Source organism: Podarcis tiliguerta (genome assembly GCF_965153285.1).
Source record: "Podarcis tiliguerta genome assembly, chromosome: 18".
Taxonomy (NCBI): Eukaryota; Metazoa; Chordata; class Lepidosauria; order Squamata; family Lacertidae; genus Podarcis; species Podarcis tiliguerta.
The window spans coordinates 3,124,616-3,140,874 of NC_139551.1; the positions used below are offsets into that span (position 1 = coordinate 3,124,616).

Sequence of the window (16,259 nt, forward strand, 5' to 3'; positions counted from 1 at the left end):
GGGGAAGAAGGCTCACCTGCAATCTCAAACTGATCCGGCAATTCGGTGCTGAGTTTCTGCATGGCAATGTCGGCGATGGGTCCCAGGATCACGACCGGGCGCTTAAAGGTTGCTGCCAGGAAGGAGGAGGAAGGAGAAAGTCAGAGGGGTCTTGCTTATTTATTGCATCTATATCCCCCTCCATCTCGGAGGAGATATAATACTACTACTACTAACAACAACAACAACAACAACTATTATTATTATTATTATTATTATTATTATTATTATTATTATTTATTTGTACCCTGCCCATCTGGCTGGGTTTCCCCAGGCACTCTGGGCAGCTTCCAAAAAAGATAAAAAATACATCAAAATGTCACACATTAAAAACTTCCCTGACCATGTGCATGCTTCGGACTACAACTCCCATCATCAACTGCTGGCCAGCATGGGAATTGTAGTCCAAAAAGATCTGGAAGGCGCCAGGGTCCCAAAGGCCAGTGGTGAAGCCTCGTTCATAACATTGCGTAAACAAACCCAGTGTTTTTCCCCCCCTAATAAAATAAAATGTTTAGGGGTACTCTCATTTTGACTCAAGGAAACCACCGTATTATAGTTCAAATCGGGGGGAAATAAATACAGCGGACCCTCTGGATACAGATATAATTCGTTGCAGGGGTCCATACATATCCTGAAAAATCTGAAAGTATAGGCGCCACTTCTGTGTATGCGCACAGTGGGATAGAGCACTACTGCGCATGCGGCGAAACCCGGAAGAACACACATCCGGGTTTGCTGCATTTGCAACCCAAAAGTTACGTTTCTATATGGTAAATGGACAAAGGTACAAAGATACAGTGGTACCCCGCAAGACGAATGCCTCGGAAGACGAAAAACCCGCTAGACGAAAGGGTTTTTTGTTTTCTGAGGTGCTTCGCAAGACAGATTTTCCAAAGGGCTTGCTTCGCTAGACGAAACAGCCCTGCCTCTCCTGTCATGGCGACAGTCACTGCACGCACGCACGCTCGCTTCCCCGCTCCTCCGGCTCCCTCCCACCTTCCTGCTGACGGCTCCTCCGGCTCCCTCCCACCTTCCGGCTGATGGCCGACCTTCCGGCTGCCTCGTGCCGCTGCCCACCGCCCTCGCGCGCTCCTCTGAGAGAGCCGTTGCCGCCAGCAGCCAGCGTTGCAGCCGGAGTCGCGCTCCTGAGCCCCGCCGCCCTCCAGCAGCCGCGTCGCGCGGTGTCCACAAGGCGCGGGTGAGTCCGAGGTACCGGCTGCGGCAGCTGTCCTGCTTCTCCCCCCCCCCTCCCTGCCGTTGTTAGTGTTTAACTGCAGTGGTGCTTCGCAAGACGAAAAAACTCGCTCAACGAAAAAACTCGCGGAACGAATTAATTTCGTCTTGCGAGGCACCACTGTACAAAGATTCACAGAATGTTTAGGGGTACACGTACCCCTGCGTCCCCCCCCAGAAAAAAAGCATTGAAAATACCCAAATATACTATTATTGACCTTGTTAAAGAAGAAGAAGAAGAAGAAGAAGAAGTAGTAACAATAAATTTTATTTATACCCCACCCTGCCCAGCCAAGACTGGCTAACACCAGGTATAAAAACAATTGATTAAAATACAACTTAAAAACAAGATTAAAACACAACATTAAAATGCAGCCTCATTTCAGGAGAAACTCCAATCAAAAACTTTTTTGGGGGGGGTGAAAACGTCAAATCTTCACCAAGGCCAACTATCCAGACTGGTCCGACATGGGCTATAGCTTTGGGACGTGGGTGGCGCTGTGGGTTAAACCACAGAGCCTAGGGCTTGCTGATCAGAAGGTCGGCGGTTCGAATTCCCGCGATGACGGGGTGAGCTCCCGTTGCTCGGTCCCTGCTCCTGCCAACCTAGCAGCTCGAAAGCACGCCCAAAAGTGCAAGTAGATAAATAGGTACCGCTCCGGTGGGAAGGTAAACGGCGTTTCCGTGCGCTGCTCTGTTTCTCCAGAAGCGGCTTAGTCCTGCTGGCCACATGATCCGGAAGCTGTACGCCGGCTCCCTCGGCCAGTAAAGCGAGATGAGTGCCGCAACCCCAGAGTCGGCCACGACTGAACCTAACTGTCAGGGGTCCCTTTACCTTTAAAGCTATGGCTTGTTTAGCTTATATGTAAATCCAGCACTGCCCACCGCTCTTGGGAGTCCCCAGAAATAAAGCAAACTGCCCTCACCTTCCTTCAGAACGACCCTCTCGTACGGCGGGTAGTGCCCTTGTTTGGTGAGGGCAGACAGGTCCTCGCGACTCTTCCGCAAGTTCCTCTTTGCTCCTCGCAGGCCCCGTAGTTTCCAGAATTCGGCCCGCGGCCCCGAAGAGGCGGCTCCCGATGTGGCCTTGAGGACGGACTCCAAGCTGGCAATCTGTTCCGCCCTGGGGTGCAAAGGAGAACCACAGGATGGGTTGGGTTCTTGGCAATGCCCCATTGATTCTCTATGGGGTTCAGGTCAGTCAGGCGAGTTTGCTGGCCAATGAAGCACAGTAATCCCATGAGATTGCACCCATGACACAACCTTCATGGCAGAAAGTGAGGAGGAATTAATGAGCCTTTTAATGAGGGTGAAAGAGGAGAGCGCAAAATATGGTCTGAAGCGCAACATCAAAAAAACGAAGATCATGGCCACTGGTCCCATCACCTCCTGGCAAATAGAAGGGGAAGAAATGGAGGCAGTGAGAGATTTGACTTTCTTGGGCTCCATGATCACTGCAGATGGTGACAGCAGCCACGAAATTAAAAGACGCCTGCTTCTTGGGAGAAAAGCGATGACAAACCTAGACAGCATCTTAAAAAGCAGAGACATCACCTTGCCAACAAAGGTCCGTATAGTCAAAGCTCTGGTTTTCCCACTAGTGATGTATGTAAGTGAGAGCTGGACCATAAAGAAGGCTGATGGCCGAAGAATGGATGCTTTTGAATTCTGGTGCTGGAGGAGAGAGAGTCCCGTGGACTGCAAGAAGATCCAACCTCTCCATTCTGAAGGAAATCAGCCCTGAGTGCTCACTGGAAGGACAGATCCTGAAGCTGAGGCTCCAAGACTTTGGCCACCTCATGAGAAGAGAAGACTCCCTGGAAAAGACCCTGATGTTGGGAAAGATGGAGGGCGCAAGGAGAAGGGGACGACAGAGGACGAGATGGTGGGACAGTCTTCTTGAAGCTACCAGCATGAGTTTGACCAAACTGCGGGAGGCAGTGGAAGACAGGAGGGCCTGGCGTGCTCTGGTCCAGGGGGTCACGAAGAGGTGGACACAACTAAACAACTAAATAACAACACCAAAAAATGCAGTCAATATAATTTAAGGGCTAGAGTCTCCATTAATTCCAATTGGTCTAACTCTTGAGTATTTCTAATGCTGGAATTTATCAATAGGTCTACTCTGAGTCTTTCTAATATCGGATTATATCACCCTGTGCAGCCAATACAAATAGCTATACAGTCTCCGCTAATTGCAGTGCGAGTCTTAACTAATATTGTACGAAATATTGCAATATTGTGCAGTCAGTAAAGGTAAAGGGACCCCTCATCTTGCTTTACTGGCCGAGGTAGGTGGCGTACAGCTTCCGGGTCATGTAGCCAGCAGGACTAAGCCGCTTCTGGCGAACCAGAGCAGCGCACGGAAACGCCGTTTACCTTCCCGCCGGAGTGGTACCTATTGATCTACTTGCACTTTGACGTGCTTTGGAACTGCTAGGTTGGCAGGAGCAGGGACTGAGCAATGGGAGCTCACCCTGTCATTGCGGGGATTTGAACCGCCGACCTTCTCATCGGCAAGTCCTAGGCTCTGTGGTTTAACCCCCAGCGCCACCCGCATTCCGTGCAGTCAGTACTGTATACAATTTAATACACTGGTTCCAAGGTTGTCTACTCTGACTGGGACTACCCCCTTGTAAATTAAGCCAGATTAAGGGGTCACAAAGAGTTGGACACGACTGAAGAACGTAGGGACCTTCAGATACAGCCCATCTCCACCCAGGATACCTGTTTCGGTTTGGGATAATGCCCTTGTCCAGTTCCTGGAGATCTTTGCCCATTCGCATGGCAAGCCAGCTTCCGACTTTCCCCCGGTACATGGTGTCCACCACGTGGAAGACCTCGCCCCGGGTGAAGCTCAGAGCAGAGGGGGCGTCCTTCTCGAAATCGAAATGGGTGCGGATGTAGAACGAGTCACCCACGTTGGACTTCACCATCTTCCTGTAGACTGATAGGAGGAGAGAGAGAGAGAAACAAAGGCTCGAACATTTTGATGTACAGTGGTGCCCCGCAAGACGAATGCCCCGCAAGACGAAAACCCGCTAGACGAAAGGGTTTTCCGTTTTTCAATGCGCTTCGCAGGACGAATTTCCCTATGGGCTTGCTTCGCAAGACGAAAATGTCTTGCGATTCTTGAGGGGTTTTTTCGCTCCCCACCCCCTTTTTCTAAGCCGCTAAGCTGCTAATAGCCTTTTGGCAGCTAATCCGCTAATCCCTTAAGCCTTTAATAGCCGCTAATAGCCGCTAAACCGCTAATAGCGCTAAGCCGCTAGTAGGGTTGCTTCGCAAGACGAAGAAACCGCTAGATGAAGATACTCACGGAACAAATTAATTTCGTCTTGCAAGGCACCACTGTATTTTTAATCTTTGCTGGAAACCGCCCAGAGCGGCTGGGGAAACCCAGCCAGATGGGTGGGGTACAAATAAATTATTATTATTATTATTATTAATCCCAGGCAGGCGACATTGCTCTCTATAACGCATCAGTAGGCAAACGAAGGCCCGGGGGCCGGATCCGGCCCAATCGCCTTCTCAATCCGGCCCGCAGACGGTCCGGGAATCAGCGTGTTTTTTACATGAGTAGTGCTTTTATTTGAAATGCACCTCTGGGTTATTTGTGGGGCCTGCCTGGTGTTTTTAAAGGTAAAGGTAAAGGGACCCCTGACCATTAGGTCCAGTCGTGGCCGACTCTGGGGTTGCGGCACTCATCTCGCTTTACTGGCCGAGGGAGCCGGCATACAGCTTCTGGGTCATGTGGCCAGCAGGACTACGCCGCTTCTGGCAAACCAGAGCAGCACCGTTTACCTTCCTGCCGGACTGGTACTTATTTATCTACTTGCACTGGCGTGCTTTCGAGCTGCTAGGTGGGCAGGAGCAGGGACCGAGCAACGGGAGCTCACCCCGTCATTGCGGGGATTCGAACCGCCGACCTTCTGATCGGCAAGTCCTAGTTAAGCAATGGCAAATGAGGGCTGGAGGGACACGACAATGGCGGGTTACTCACTGTCCTGCTTATTCTGAACGTGCAGCGCCACCTCTTCGCCTGGCGACAGCTCCAGGAGGTACTGAATGGCCTCTTCGCGGGTGAGGTTATGAAAAACTTGCTCGTTCACCTGTGGGCAGGAGCCGGGGAGCAAGGAGTAAGGAAGCAGAGATAACAATGTTCCGCACCTCTGTCTGAACGCACACTTGTTTTCACCTCTGAAATAAGACTCTTCCAAACTGCTCTGAGCAGTGCTTCTTAGTAGAGCATAGGTAAAGGTAAAGGGACCCCTGACCGTTAGGTCCAGTCGCGGCCGACTCTGGGGTTGCGGTGCTCATCTCGCTTTATTGGCCTAGGGAACCGGCTTACAGCTTCCGGGTCGTATAGCCAGCAGGACTGAGCCGCTTCTGGTGAACCAGAGCAGCGCACGGAAACGCCGTTTACCTTCCCGCCGGAGTGGTACCTATTTATCTACTTGCACTTGCATGCTTTCGAACTGCTAGGTTGGCAGGAGCTGGGACCGAGCAACGGGAGCTCACCCCGTCGTGGGGATTCGAACCGCCGACCTTCTGATCGGCAAGCCCAAGAGCAGGCATGGGCAAACTCAGCCATCCAGATGTTTTGGGACTACAACTCCCATCATCCCTAGCTAACAGTGTGGGATGTGAAACACAAAAGCAGTAAAGTACAACATTCCTAGAGCGAACATGTTTACACATGGGGAGGAATGTTTGTCCAGCCGGCAGGTAAACTTCCTGTTTCCTTCTGGGCTGGGACAGACTTCCTCTGCATGTGACTACAGGTGGGCGTGGACTCACCTGTGCAGGTAATGACAAAAGCACAGGGCAGGGCAGCCATCTCTCACTCTTTGACTACATGCATCAAAGAAGCAACATCTGCTTAGCCAAAGATGCTCTCTTGGCCTCCAGCCCAGAGAGGACAAAGGGACTGTCTCCTTATGAGATAGTTTCCAGGTATATGTTATGCTAAGTCTGCCTTCTGGGATCTGATTGTGAACAGAATGTGAGTAAGCTCTTTTTATACTTTTATAGAAGACTGTGTCGTGTCTTATCTTTTATGAGGGATTAAGGGAGAAATACCAGAACAGTTATTATAAAGGGTTTAGCGAGCCTGAGCAAACGCATCCGCTGTGAGTTTAAAAGGGGGAATGTTACTCTGCTAAAATTGTGAACTTGTTAACACAAGTTGGAAAGGCTATAATCAAACAATATATCCTCTCCTGCATCCCTGAACATTCCCACAAACAGGAGCAGTGGTCAGGGATGATAGGAATTGTAGTCTCAAAACATCTGGAGGGCCGAGTTTGCCCATGCCTGCCTGAGAGGTTCAGTGGTTTAGACCACAGCGCCACCCGCGTCCCCATCACAGACCTTGCGGAGATCAGGCGAGGGATCTGCTTACCTGAAGGATCTGGTCTCCTTCCTGGATCCCTTGGCTCTCGGCCGGGCTGCCTTCCTGCACCCCGGCGACGAAGATGCCGACATCGTTGCCGCCGGCCAAACGGAGACCGATGCTCTTGGCTTTTATGAAACGGACCACTTTCGAATCGGGGCTGTATCTGAAACCGGAGAGGACGAAAAACGCTCTCAGGGAATGTGAATGTATGGTTATCGGGATGTAATCTTGACCTGGCAGGGCCCCCTGAGATATACCGTATTTTTTGCTCTATAAGACTCACTTTTTCCCTCCTAAAAAGTAAGGGGAAATGTGTGTGCGTCTTATGGAGCGAATGCAGGCTGCACAGCTATCCCAGAAGCCAGAACAGCAAGAGGGATTGCTGCTTTTGCTGCACAGCGATCCCTCTTGCTGTTCTGGCTTCTGAGATTCAGAATATTTTTTTGCTTCTTTTCCTCCTCCAAAAACTAGGTGCGTCTTGTGGTCTGGTGCGTCTTATAGAGCGAAAAATACGGTAGATTGGCAAGCCTGTGGAAATCAACGGACAGACTATGGGAATGTTTTTTTACGGAGGTGTGGAAATGGCGTCTGTCCTTTATGTGATATGACTCTTGGAGAGTGCAAAACCCACACAGGAGATGCTTGTTTTCAACCCGCTTGTGAAGATTATCAGAGATCACAAAGAAAGGAATAGAAGATGAGGAAAATAACAAAGAGACTATCTGGACAGAACTGGATAGAACTGCTTAATTAAAGCAGCAGCGAGAGTGATGTTTGGACCCCTTTCGGAGCTTGAAGTATGGGCACCCCCAACAAAAATTTTAAAATCTGGCTGTATAATTTGGAACTAATGTGATTTGGAATTAATGTGATTTGATTGGCCTGTTAATAAAAATTATATTTAAAAAAAAGAAAGAAAAAGAAAAACGCTCTCAGGGACAGGATGCGTGCGGCCAGCTCTGGAAGTGCTAGGACTCTGCCAAGCTCCTTACCCATAATTTGCGCTGGTCCGGGAGGCGTCGGCGTGGGCATCGTAGTCATTTTCAGGGCTCCCTTGGACTTCTGGCGAGGGGGACAGGACACAGAGACAGTCTGAAAACCACAGCCTCCATTTCTTTTTTTTTTTAAATAATTTTTATTGAATGATTTTACGTTACAAAAAACAATACAGTGGTACCTCGCAAGACGAATGCCTCGCAAGACGAAAAACTCGCAAGACGAAAGAGTTTTTTGTTTTTTGAGTTGCTTCGCAAGACGGATTTCCCTATGGGCTTGCTTCGCAAGACGAAAACGTCTTGCGCCTTTTTCTTAAAACCGTCAATGCATTTCCTATGGGAAACCGTGCTTCGCAAGACAAAAAAATTCACAAGACGAAAAAACTCACAGAATGAATTAATTTCGTCTTGCGAGGCACCACTGTACAGCCATACTACCCCTAAATATAATTAAGAAATAAAAATTACATACATCGATATTTAGTTTATTTGTTATTTACCGTCTTATTTCCTCCCAAACATTGCATACAACAACACACATATGTGCAGACACCCACACACCCGCACACAAAATGATAATAATGAAAGTAAATATTTTCCCCCCTTTTATCTTCCAAAATATTTTCTTCAACTTTGACTTCCTGTCAAGTCCCTTTGCATAAATTTTATCTTACATTTGAATGTACACAAAACAGTCAACCTTTCTATATAATTTTCCTAATACATTCTGAAAACATAATAAATCCTTAATTGCTGTCCACCTCCTTTTAGTTCCTTTATCACTTGAATGCTAGCACGGAGTCAAAACTATTACTGTATTTTTGAACGTATCTTCTATAACCATCCCATTTTCCCGCAAATTTTTGCTTTGAGTTTCCTCTGAGCTTACTAGTCAGTCGAGCCGTCTCCACCAATCCCTGTAATTTGATTTGCCAATCTGTTATTTTTGGAGCCTCGTGATCTTTCCATCCCTTGGCCACAAGTATACAGTGGTGCCCCGCAAGACGAATGCCTCGCAAGACGGAAAACCCACTAGACGAAAGGGTTTTCCGTTTTGGAGGTGCTTCGCAAAACGAATTTCTCTATAGGCTTGCTTCGCAAGACAAAAATGTCTTGCGATTCCTGGGGGTTTTTTCCGCTCCCCACCCCCTTTTTCTAAGGCACTAAGCTGCTAATAGCCTTTTAGCAGCTAATCCGCTAATCCCTTAAGCCTTTAATAGCCGCTAAACCGCTAATAGCGCTAATCCGCTAATGGGCTTGCTTCACAAGACGAAAAAACCGCTAGACGAAGAGACTCGCGGAACGGATTCTTTTCGTCTTGCGAGGCACCACTGTACCTCCATTTCTAGACTAGGGTTTTCCCGGTAACCGCCCTAAAAAATGGCTTCTGGGCGGATTTTTGCCAATCGGAAAAATGTCTGGGGAAACTGAGGACATAAGGCAAGAATTATTATTTTTTAATGCTCAAAAAAATGCAAAAATAACCCCCCAAGCGTATATTCTGGGGGCGGTGTCCCCCCAAAAAGCTCAACAACAATTTCACGGGCAACCCGTTGGCACCACACATTTTAAGATTAATAGTTTAATGTTTGTACCCCACCTGTTTGACTGGGTTGCCCCAGCTGAATATGAAAACGCAGTGAAGAATCAGGCATTAAAAAAGGCATTTAATAATAATATTAAAACACAAAGGCGCAATATGGTTTCAGCACCCTGGACAGAGCAGAAGGTCTTTTACTGCACCCATTTCAAAGCACGCGGAAACTGACCAAAGCTGAACCCATAGCACACCCTTAAAAGCAGAAGCAGTCCACTTTAAACAGTCACGGCTTGCCCCAAAGGATCCTGGGAGATATAGTTTGCTGAGAGTTGTTAGGAGACCCCCCCCCAAGGCTACGATTCCCAGAGTTCCCTGGGACAGAGGGACTGGTTGTTAGGCTGGGAAACGTAGTTCTGCGAGGTCATGAGAGGGTTCTCCTGAGGGTTAGCAGCACCCTGAATAAAAACTACAGATCCCAGAATTCCTGGAGTGTTTAAAGCGGTATTGAAGTTCTTTCAACGGTGGGGGTGGATGGTAATGGATGGATTGAGGCTGAATAACAACAAGACAGAAGGACTGTTTCTGGGGGACAGGGGGCGGGCAGGAGGGGGGGACTCCCTGGCCCTGAATGAGGCAACTGTGCCCCTGAAGAACCAGGTGTGCATCCTGGGAGTCATTTTGGACTCACAGCTGTCCATGGAGGCGCAGGTTAATTCTGTGTCCAGGGCAGCTCCCTCTGGTACGCAGGATGAGACCCTCCCTGCCCGCAGACTGTCTTGCCAGAGTGGTGCATGCTCTGGTTATCTCCCGCTTGGACTACTGCCATGCGCTCTCCGTGGGGCTACCTTTGAAGGTGACCCGGAAACTGCAACTAATCCAGAATGCGGCAGCTAGACTGGGGACTGGGGGCGGCCGCCGAGACCACATAACACCAGTCCTGAAAGACCTACATTGGCTCCCAGGACGTTTCCGAGCACAATTCAAAGTGTTGGTGCTGACCTTGAAAGCCCTAAACGACCCAGTATCCCTGAAGGAGCGTCTCCACCCCCATTGCTCTGCCTGGACACCTGGGTCCATCTCCCGAGGGCCTTCTGGCGGTTCCCTCATTGCAAGAAGCCAAGTTACAGGGAACCAGGCAGAGGGCCTTCTCGGTGGTGGCGCCCACCCTGTGGAACGCCCTCCCACCAGATGTCAAGGAAATAAAGAACTATCTGACTTTTAGAAGATATCTGAAAGAAGCCCTGTACAGGGATGTTTTTAATGTTTGCTGTTTCATTACGCTTCTATATTTGTTGAAAGCTGCCCATTGTGGCTGGGGATACAGAGTCAGATGGGCAGGGTACAAATAATAAAATTATTTTTTATTATTATTAATAGAAAGTGTGATTGGGGCCTTTACTCAGTCCATCATGTCTGCATCTTATGGAGTATTTACGGATAAGGCAGAGACTTCAACTGCTCTATGGAGGGTGTCAGGGGCAGAAAAGGAGTTGGGGGGAAATCGAGCCCCCAAAATGGAGGTTTCTCCACTGCTGGGATAGACAAACAAGCCCCTCCCCATTTGGATAGAAAATCTAGTCACCCCGAAACCCTCTGCCCAGGCACACAAAATGCAAATTCAAGGGCACCTTTGCAACCTGGCAAAAACATCTGGCGGGGAAGGGCCAGGGGAGAAGGATCCAGGGGCCAGATTGAGAGGCCTGGGGGGCCACATCTGAACCCTGAACCACCCCCCCCAGGCCTGAGTCCCTGCCGTAAAACCTCTCACCCACCTTCAAAGCCAAAAACCAGCCACCTTGACAGAGAGATGGGAGAGACAGGAGATGGACTCACCGCAAAGTGGGGGCGTCATCGATTTTTCGGGTGACGTTTGCTCGGAGCGCCGTAGGGTCCTGCGTTTGGGGAGGGAAGGAGATTTTTTGAAAAGCACTAGAGAAAAAAGGGAATTAATGTGAAGGGAGTACTGTACTTGGAACTTGCAAAAGGGACCGAATTATTACGGAATAAACCAACCGATGTAGTCCAAAAGGAGTGGGAAGGCTTTAAGACTTATCTAATGAGGCAAGGTTCAACAAGCAAAATTTGGCCGTGCCTAGAATAAATGCAGGAGGAGACAAAATGCTTCCTTATACCAGGGGACAGCAACCTTTTTCAGCTGGACAGGAGAGAGAGAGAGAAAGAGATGATAGATAGAAAGAGAGAGAAAGAGAGAAAGAGAGAGAATGAGACACACACACACACAGAGAGAGAGAGAGATAGAGATAAATAGATAGATAGATAGATAGATAGATAGATAGATAGATGATAGAGAGAGACAGAGAGAGAGGGAGAGGGAGACAGGGAGAGAAAGAAAGAGAGAGAGAGAGAGACAGACAAACAGACAGACAGACAGAAAAAGAAAGAAAGAAAGAAAGAAAGAGAGAGAGAGAGAGAGAGAGAGAAAGAAAGAGATGATAGATAGAAAGAGAGAGATCGAAAGAGAGAGAGAGACACACACAGAGAGAGGGAGAGAGAGAGATAGAAAGAGATAGATAGATAGATGATAGATGATAGATAGATAGATGATAGATAGATATAGATAGATAGATAGATAGATAGATAGATGATAGATAGATAGTTATAGATAGATGATAGAGAGAGAGAGGGAGACAGGGAGAGAAAGAGAGACAGAGACAGAGAGACAGACAGACAGAGAAAAAGAAAGAAAGAAAGAAAGAAAGAAAGAAAGAAAGAAAGAAAGAAAAGAAAGAAAGAAAGAAAGAGATAGGGAGAGAGAGAGAGAGAGAGAGAGAGAGAGAGAAAGAGATGATAGATAGAAAGAGAGAGAAAGAGAGAAAGAGAGAGAATGAGAGAGAGAGAGAGACACACACACACAGAGAGAGGGGGAGAGAGAGAGAGAGACAGAGAGAGATAAATAGATAGATAGATGAGAGAGAGAGAGAGAGAGAGAGAGAGAGAGAGACGGTGGGGGGACAGGGTGGGCAAAGGAAATGAGAAACCCCCCCCCCCCGGCATCTCAGAGAGAAGCTTACGGGGCCGGATTCCACTTTGGAGATGCTGGCGAGTCCGGCCCGCTTGCTGGGGCCGCTGGAGTCGGCGAGATGTCCGAGCCGAGGTCAGAGATGTCTTCGGGAAAAGAAAAGAAAGAGAAATAATTTCACGGTGCGTCACCTCTGCCGGTAAAAACTTTGAAAACAGAAGCATTTATTTCCGGGTTCTCGGCGTTCGAAAACCGAAACGTTCGGCTTCCGAGGCACTCAGAAACCGAGGTACCACTGTATATATAAAAGAAAGAATAAAACCGACTTTAAGCTTTTCTTGAATGATGTGACCCCCCCCCCCAAGTTTTCTTTTACCTTTATTTCAAAGTTTTGATAAAAAATATTTTTTAAGGAAAGAAGGATTTTGATGTGGCCCTGCTGGAGTTTTGAAAACGGTTTTATTTCAGGAGGGGTCTACTCTGAGTTGGGAAACTCCCTCCAAGTCTGCTGGTGCAGTTTGGAAGTGATCTTTCCCTTTTTTTAAAAAATAATAATAATTATTAAATGTTTTATAGTTATAAAAAAAGAAAAACAATACATACATTCAACAGACAATACAATACAACAATACAACAAAAAACCCAAAAACATTTAAACACACATCCAAATTTCATATCTATATCTTTCATTTGCTTATTTCCTTGACTTCCTCGCACCTCCCTTTTTTGTATTCTAGTTCAAATTAGCTGGTTCAACAAATCCTTTCCCTCTTCTTCAATTTTTTGTTCTATAATTTATCCCAACACAATTTAACTTTAAATTTTCCACTTTAACCCATTAACAATTAATATTCATATAATTCTTAATAACACTTCTGCTAACACCATATAACTTCATTCCAATACAGTGGTGCCCCGCAAGACGAATGCCTCGCAAGACGGAAAACCCGCTAGACGAAAGGGTTTTCCGTTTTGGAGGTGCTTCGCAAAACGAATTTGCTATGGGCTTGCTTCGCAAGACGAAAATGTCTTGCGATTCCTGGGGGTTTCCCCCCCCCTTTTCCCAAGCCCCTAAGCCGCTTAACAGCTGATCGCTAAGCCGCTTATCAGCTGATCTAAACCACTAATAGCCTTTTAGCAGCTAATCCGCTAATCCCTTAAGCCTTTAATAGCCGCTAAACCGCTAATAGCGCTAATCCGCTAATGGGGTTGCTTCGCAAGACGGAAAAAACCGCAAGACGAAGAGACTCGCGGAACGGATTCTTTTCGTCTTGCGAGGCACCACTGTATTCTTCTAACATTTATTAATTTTGCAATATTTCTGTAAATATACTTTAAATTTTTTCCCAATCTTTCTTTCCCAGCTCCTCACATGATGGGACCCCCAGAGGGCATCCGGACGTGCCCTCGCCTCCCTGCCCCTCACTCACCATCCAGATGGGAGCTTTCGCTCTCGCTGTCTCTGACTTGGGGAATGTTCACCAGAAATTGGCTATTGTCCCGAAGGACCACGAGAGTCAGCCGCCCTTCCGAGAGCTCGATCAGCCGCCGTGTCTCCTCCAGGGACAGGTTCTCACTCGATACTCCATTGATCTGGAAAGAGAGGAGATTCTCTTGAACCCGGAGATTCAGCATCTCATGCTCAGCCGACTAAGCTGAGAGCTGTTAGAAGCTCAGGAAATGTACAGTGGTGCCCCGCAAAACGAATGCCTCGCAAGACGGAAAACCCGCTAGACGAAAGGGTTTTCCGTTTTGGAGGTGCTTCGCAAAACGAATTTGCTATGGGCTTGCTTTGCAAGACGAAAATGTCTTGCGAGTTCTGCGGGGGTTTTTTCCCTCCCCCCCTTTTCCCCCAGCCCCTAAGCCGCTTAACAGCTGTTCTCTAAGCCGCTTAACAGCTGATCTAAGCCGCTTATCAGCTGATCCACTAAGCCGCTAATAGCCTTTTAGCAGCTAATCCGCTAATCCCTTAATAGCCTCTAATCCCTTAATAGCCTCTAATCCCTTAATAGCTGCTAATCCCTTAATAGCCGCTAATAGCGCTAATCCGCTAATGGGCTTGCTTCGCAAGACGAAAAAAAACGCAAGACGAAGAGACTAGCGGAACGGATTCTTTTCGTCTTGCGAGGCACCACTGTATAGGACTAGCTCCAACATGCCATCATGTTATTGTTTTAACTAAACGAATTGTTTAAATTGCTATTAAGGAAAGGGTTGTTTTTCTCCACAGTGGAAACGTTGTCCAAATGTAAAGAGTTAACTTGTTAAACCTCACAATAATCATTTCCTAGTTATCTGTCTTATGTATTTCTAAGTAAAGGTAAAGAGACCCCTGACCATTAGGTCCAGTCATGGCCGACTCTGGGGTTGCGGCGCTCATCTCGCTTTATTGGACGAGGGAGCCGGCGTACAGCTTCCGGGTCGTGTGGCCAGCAGGACTAAGCCGCTTCTGGCGAACCAGAGCAGTGCACGGAAACGCCGTTTACCTTCCCACCAAAGCAGTACCTATTTATCTACTTGCACTGGTGTGCTTTCAAACTGCTAGGTTGGCAGTAGGACTAGCTCCAACATGCCATCATGTTATTGTTTTAGCTAAACGAATCGTTTAAATTGCTATTAAGGAAAGGGTTGTTTTTCTCCACAGTGGAAACGTTGTCCAAATGTAAAGAGTTAACTTGTTAAACCTCACAATAATCATTTCCTAGTTATCTGTCTTATGCATTTCTAAGTAAAGGTAAAGGGACGCCTGACCGTTAGGTCCAGTCGTGCCCGACTCTGGGGTTGCGGCGCTCATCTCGCCTTACTGCTGCGCCTCCCCGCTGTCCCCCGAGCTTTTGGGCTGCAGGCTGCTGCCGGCAAGCCTTGCGAGCCTGCGGGACCTCCCGCCGGGCTTGCAAGACTTGCAGAGAGCTTCCTGAAGCCTGGAGAGCGAGAGGGGTCGGTGCGCACCAACCCCTCTCGCTCTCCAGGCTTCAGCAAAAGCCTGCATTCGCCCCATAGGACGCACACACATTTCCCTTTCATTTTTGGAGGGGGGAAAGTGCGTCCTATAGGGCGGAAAATACGGTACATACGCTTCAGGTTACAGACTCCGCTAACCCAAAAATAGTGCTTCAGGTTAAGAACTTTGCTTCAGGAGGAGAACAGAAATCGTGCTCCAGCGGCGCAGCAACAACAGGAGGCCCCATTAGCTAAAGTGGTGCTTCAGGTTAAGAACAGTTTCGGGTTAAGTACAGACCTCCAGAACGAATTAAATACTTAACCCGAGGTACCACTGTATTACCCTTTTTTAATGTGGTATGAAAATTTAATAAACAAAGATAAAACAAAGATAAAAAAGGAAGGATATTAATAAAGAATATATCCTCTCCGGCCACCCTGAATATTCCCATAAATTGCGGGTGTAATCAGTGGCGTAGCGTGGGTTGTCAGCACCCGGGGCAAGGCAAGTAATTTGCGCCCCCTCCCGCTGCACTGTCCCTCCCCCAGATAGTCCCTCGCTCTCTCTCCGCACCGCACCGCATGCCTGGCACCCCCCCCTCCACAGTGGGCGGCGACCCGGGGCAAGGCAAGTAATTTGTGCCCCCCCCGCTGCACTGTCCCTCCCCCAGATAGTCCCTCTCTCTCTCTCCGCACCGCACCGCACGCCTGGCACCCTCCCCTCCACAGTGGGCGGCGACCCGGCGACTCAGATCGGATTCGCACAGCCAGCACTGCAGTGAGAAAGAGTGAGTGAGCCAGGTAGGGGCAGAGAGCTGCGAGTGCAAGCGCCCCCCCCCCAGATGTTGCGCCCGGTGCGGCCGGCCCCCCCTGCACCTCCCATGCTACGCCACTGGGTGTAATTCCTCCGAGATTTGAACGAAGACGCTCTCCCACCCAACTCACCTTCAGTATGAGGTCTCCCTCCTGCAAAGAACTGTCCTTCGCCGCCAGTCCAGTGTCCGTAATGTGTTTAATAAAGATTTGGCTCCCCAATTTCAAGCCGAACTCTGTATTTTTGTCAGGTTTTGGGAGAGGGAGGAGAGGGAAAAAACGAAGACATTTGGGTGAAATGAACGGCAGATTCTGCGA

General features: G+C 48.4%; 2 protein-coding genes across 6 annotated transcripts in view; one reads left to right on the top strand and one right to left on the bottom strand.

The window, feature by feature from the left end:
* GAMT (guanidinoacetate N-methyltransferase) overlaps positions 1–16,259 on the top strand; it is a 230,584-nt gene that overhangs the window by 44,705 nt on the left and 169,620 nt on the right. The gene's annotated exons all lie outside the window — the stretch shown is intronic.
* Positions 1–16,259, bottom strand: part of TJP3 (tight junction protein 3) — a 60,002-nt gene that overhangs the window by 18,421 nt on the left and 25,322 nt on the right. For all 4 annotated transcript variants that reach the window (XM_083421451.1, XM_083421449.1, XM_083421452.1 and 1 more), the window contains exons 6-15: positions 16,074–16,177; positions 13,619–13,781; positions 12,241–12,334; positions 11,042–11,100; positions 7,666–7,735; positions 6,680–6,836; positions 5,279–5,387; positions 4,003–4,222; positions 2,202–2,398; positions 17–112 (exon numbers count right to left, since the gene is read on the bottom strand). In XM_083421451.1, the coding sequence (XP_083277577.1) occupies positions 17–112; positions 2,202–2,398; positions 4,003–4,222; positions 5,279–5,387; positions 6,680–6,836; positions 7,666–7,735; positions 11,042–11,100; positions 12,241–12,334; positions 13,619–13,781; positions 16,074–16,177 (1,269 nt within the window). The remainder of the gene's footprint in view (positions 1–16; positions 113–2,201; positions 2,399–4,002; positions 4,223–5,278; positions 5,388–6,679; positions 6,837–7,665; positions 7,736–11,041; positions 11,101–12,240; positions 12,335–13,618; positions 13,782–16,073; positions 16,178–16,259) is intronic.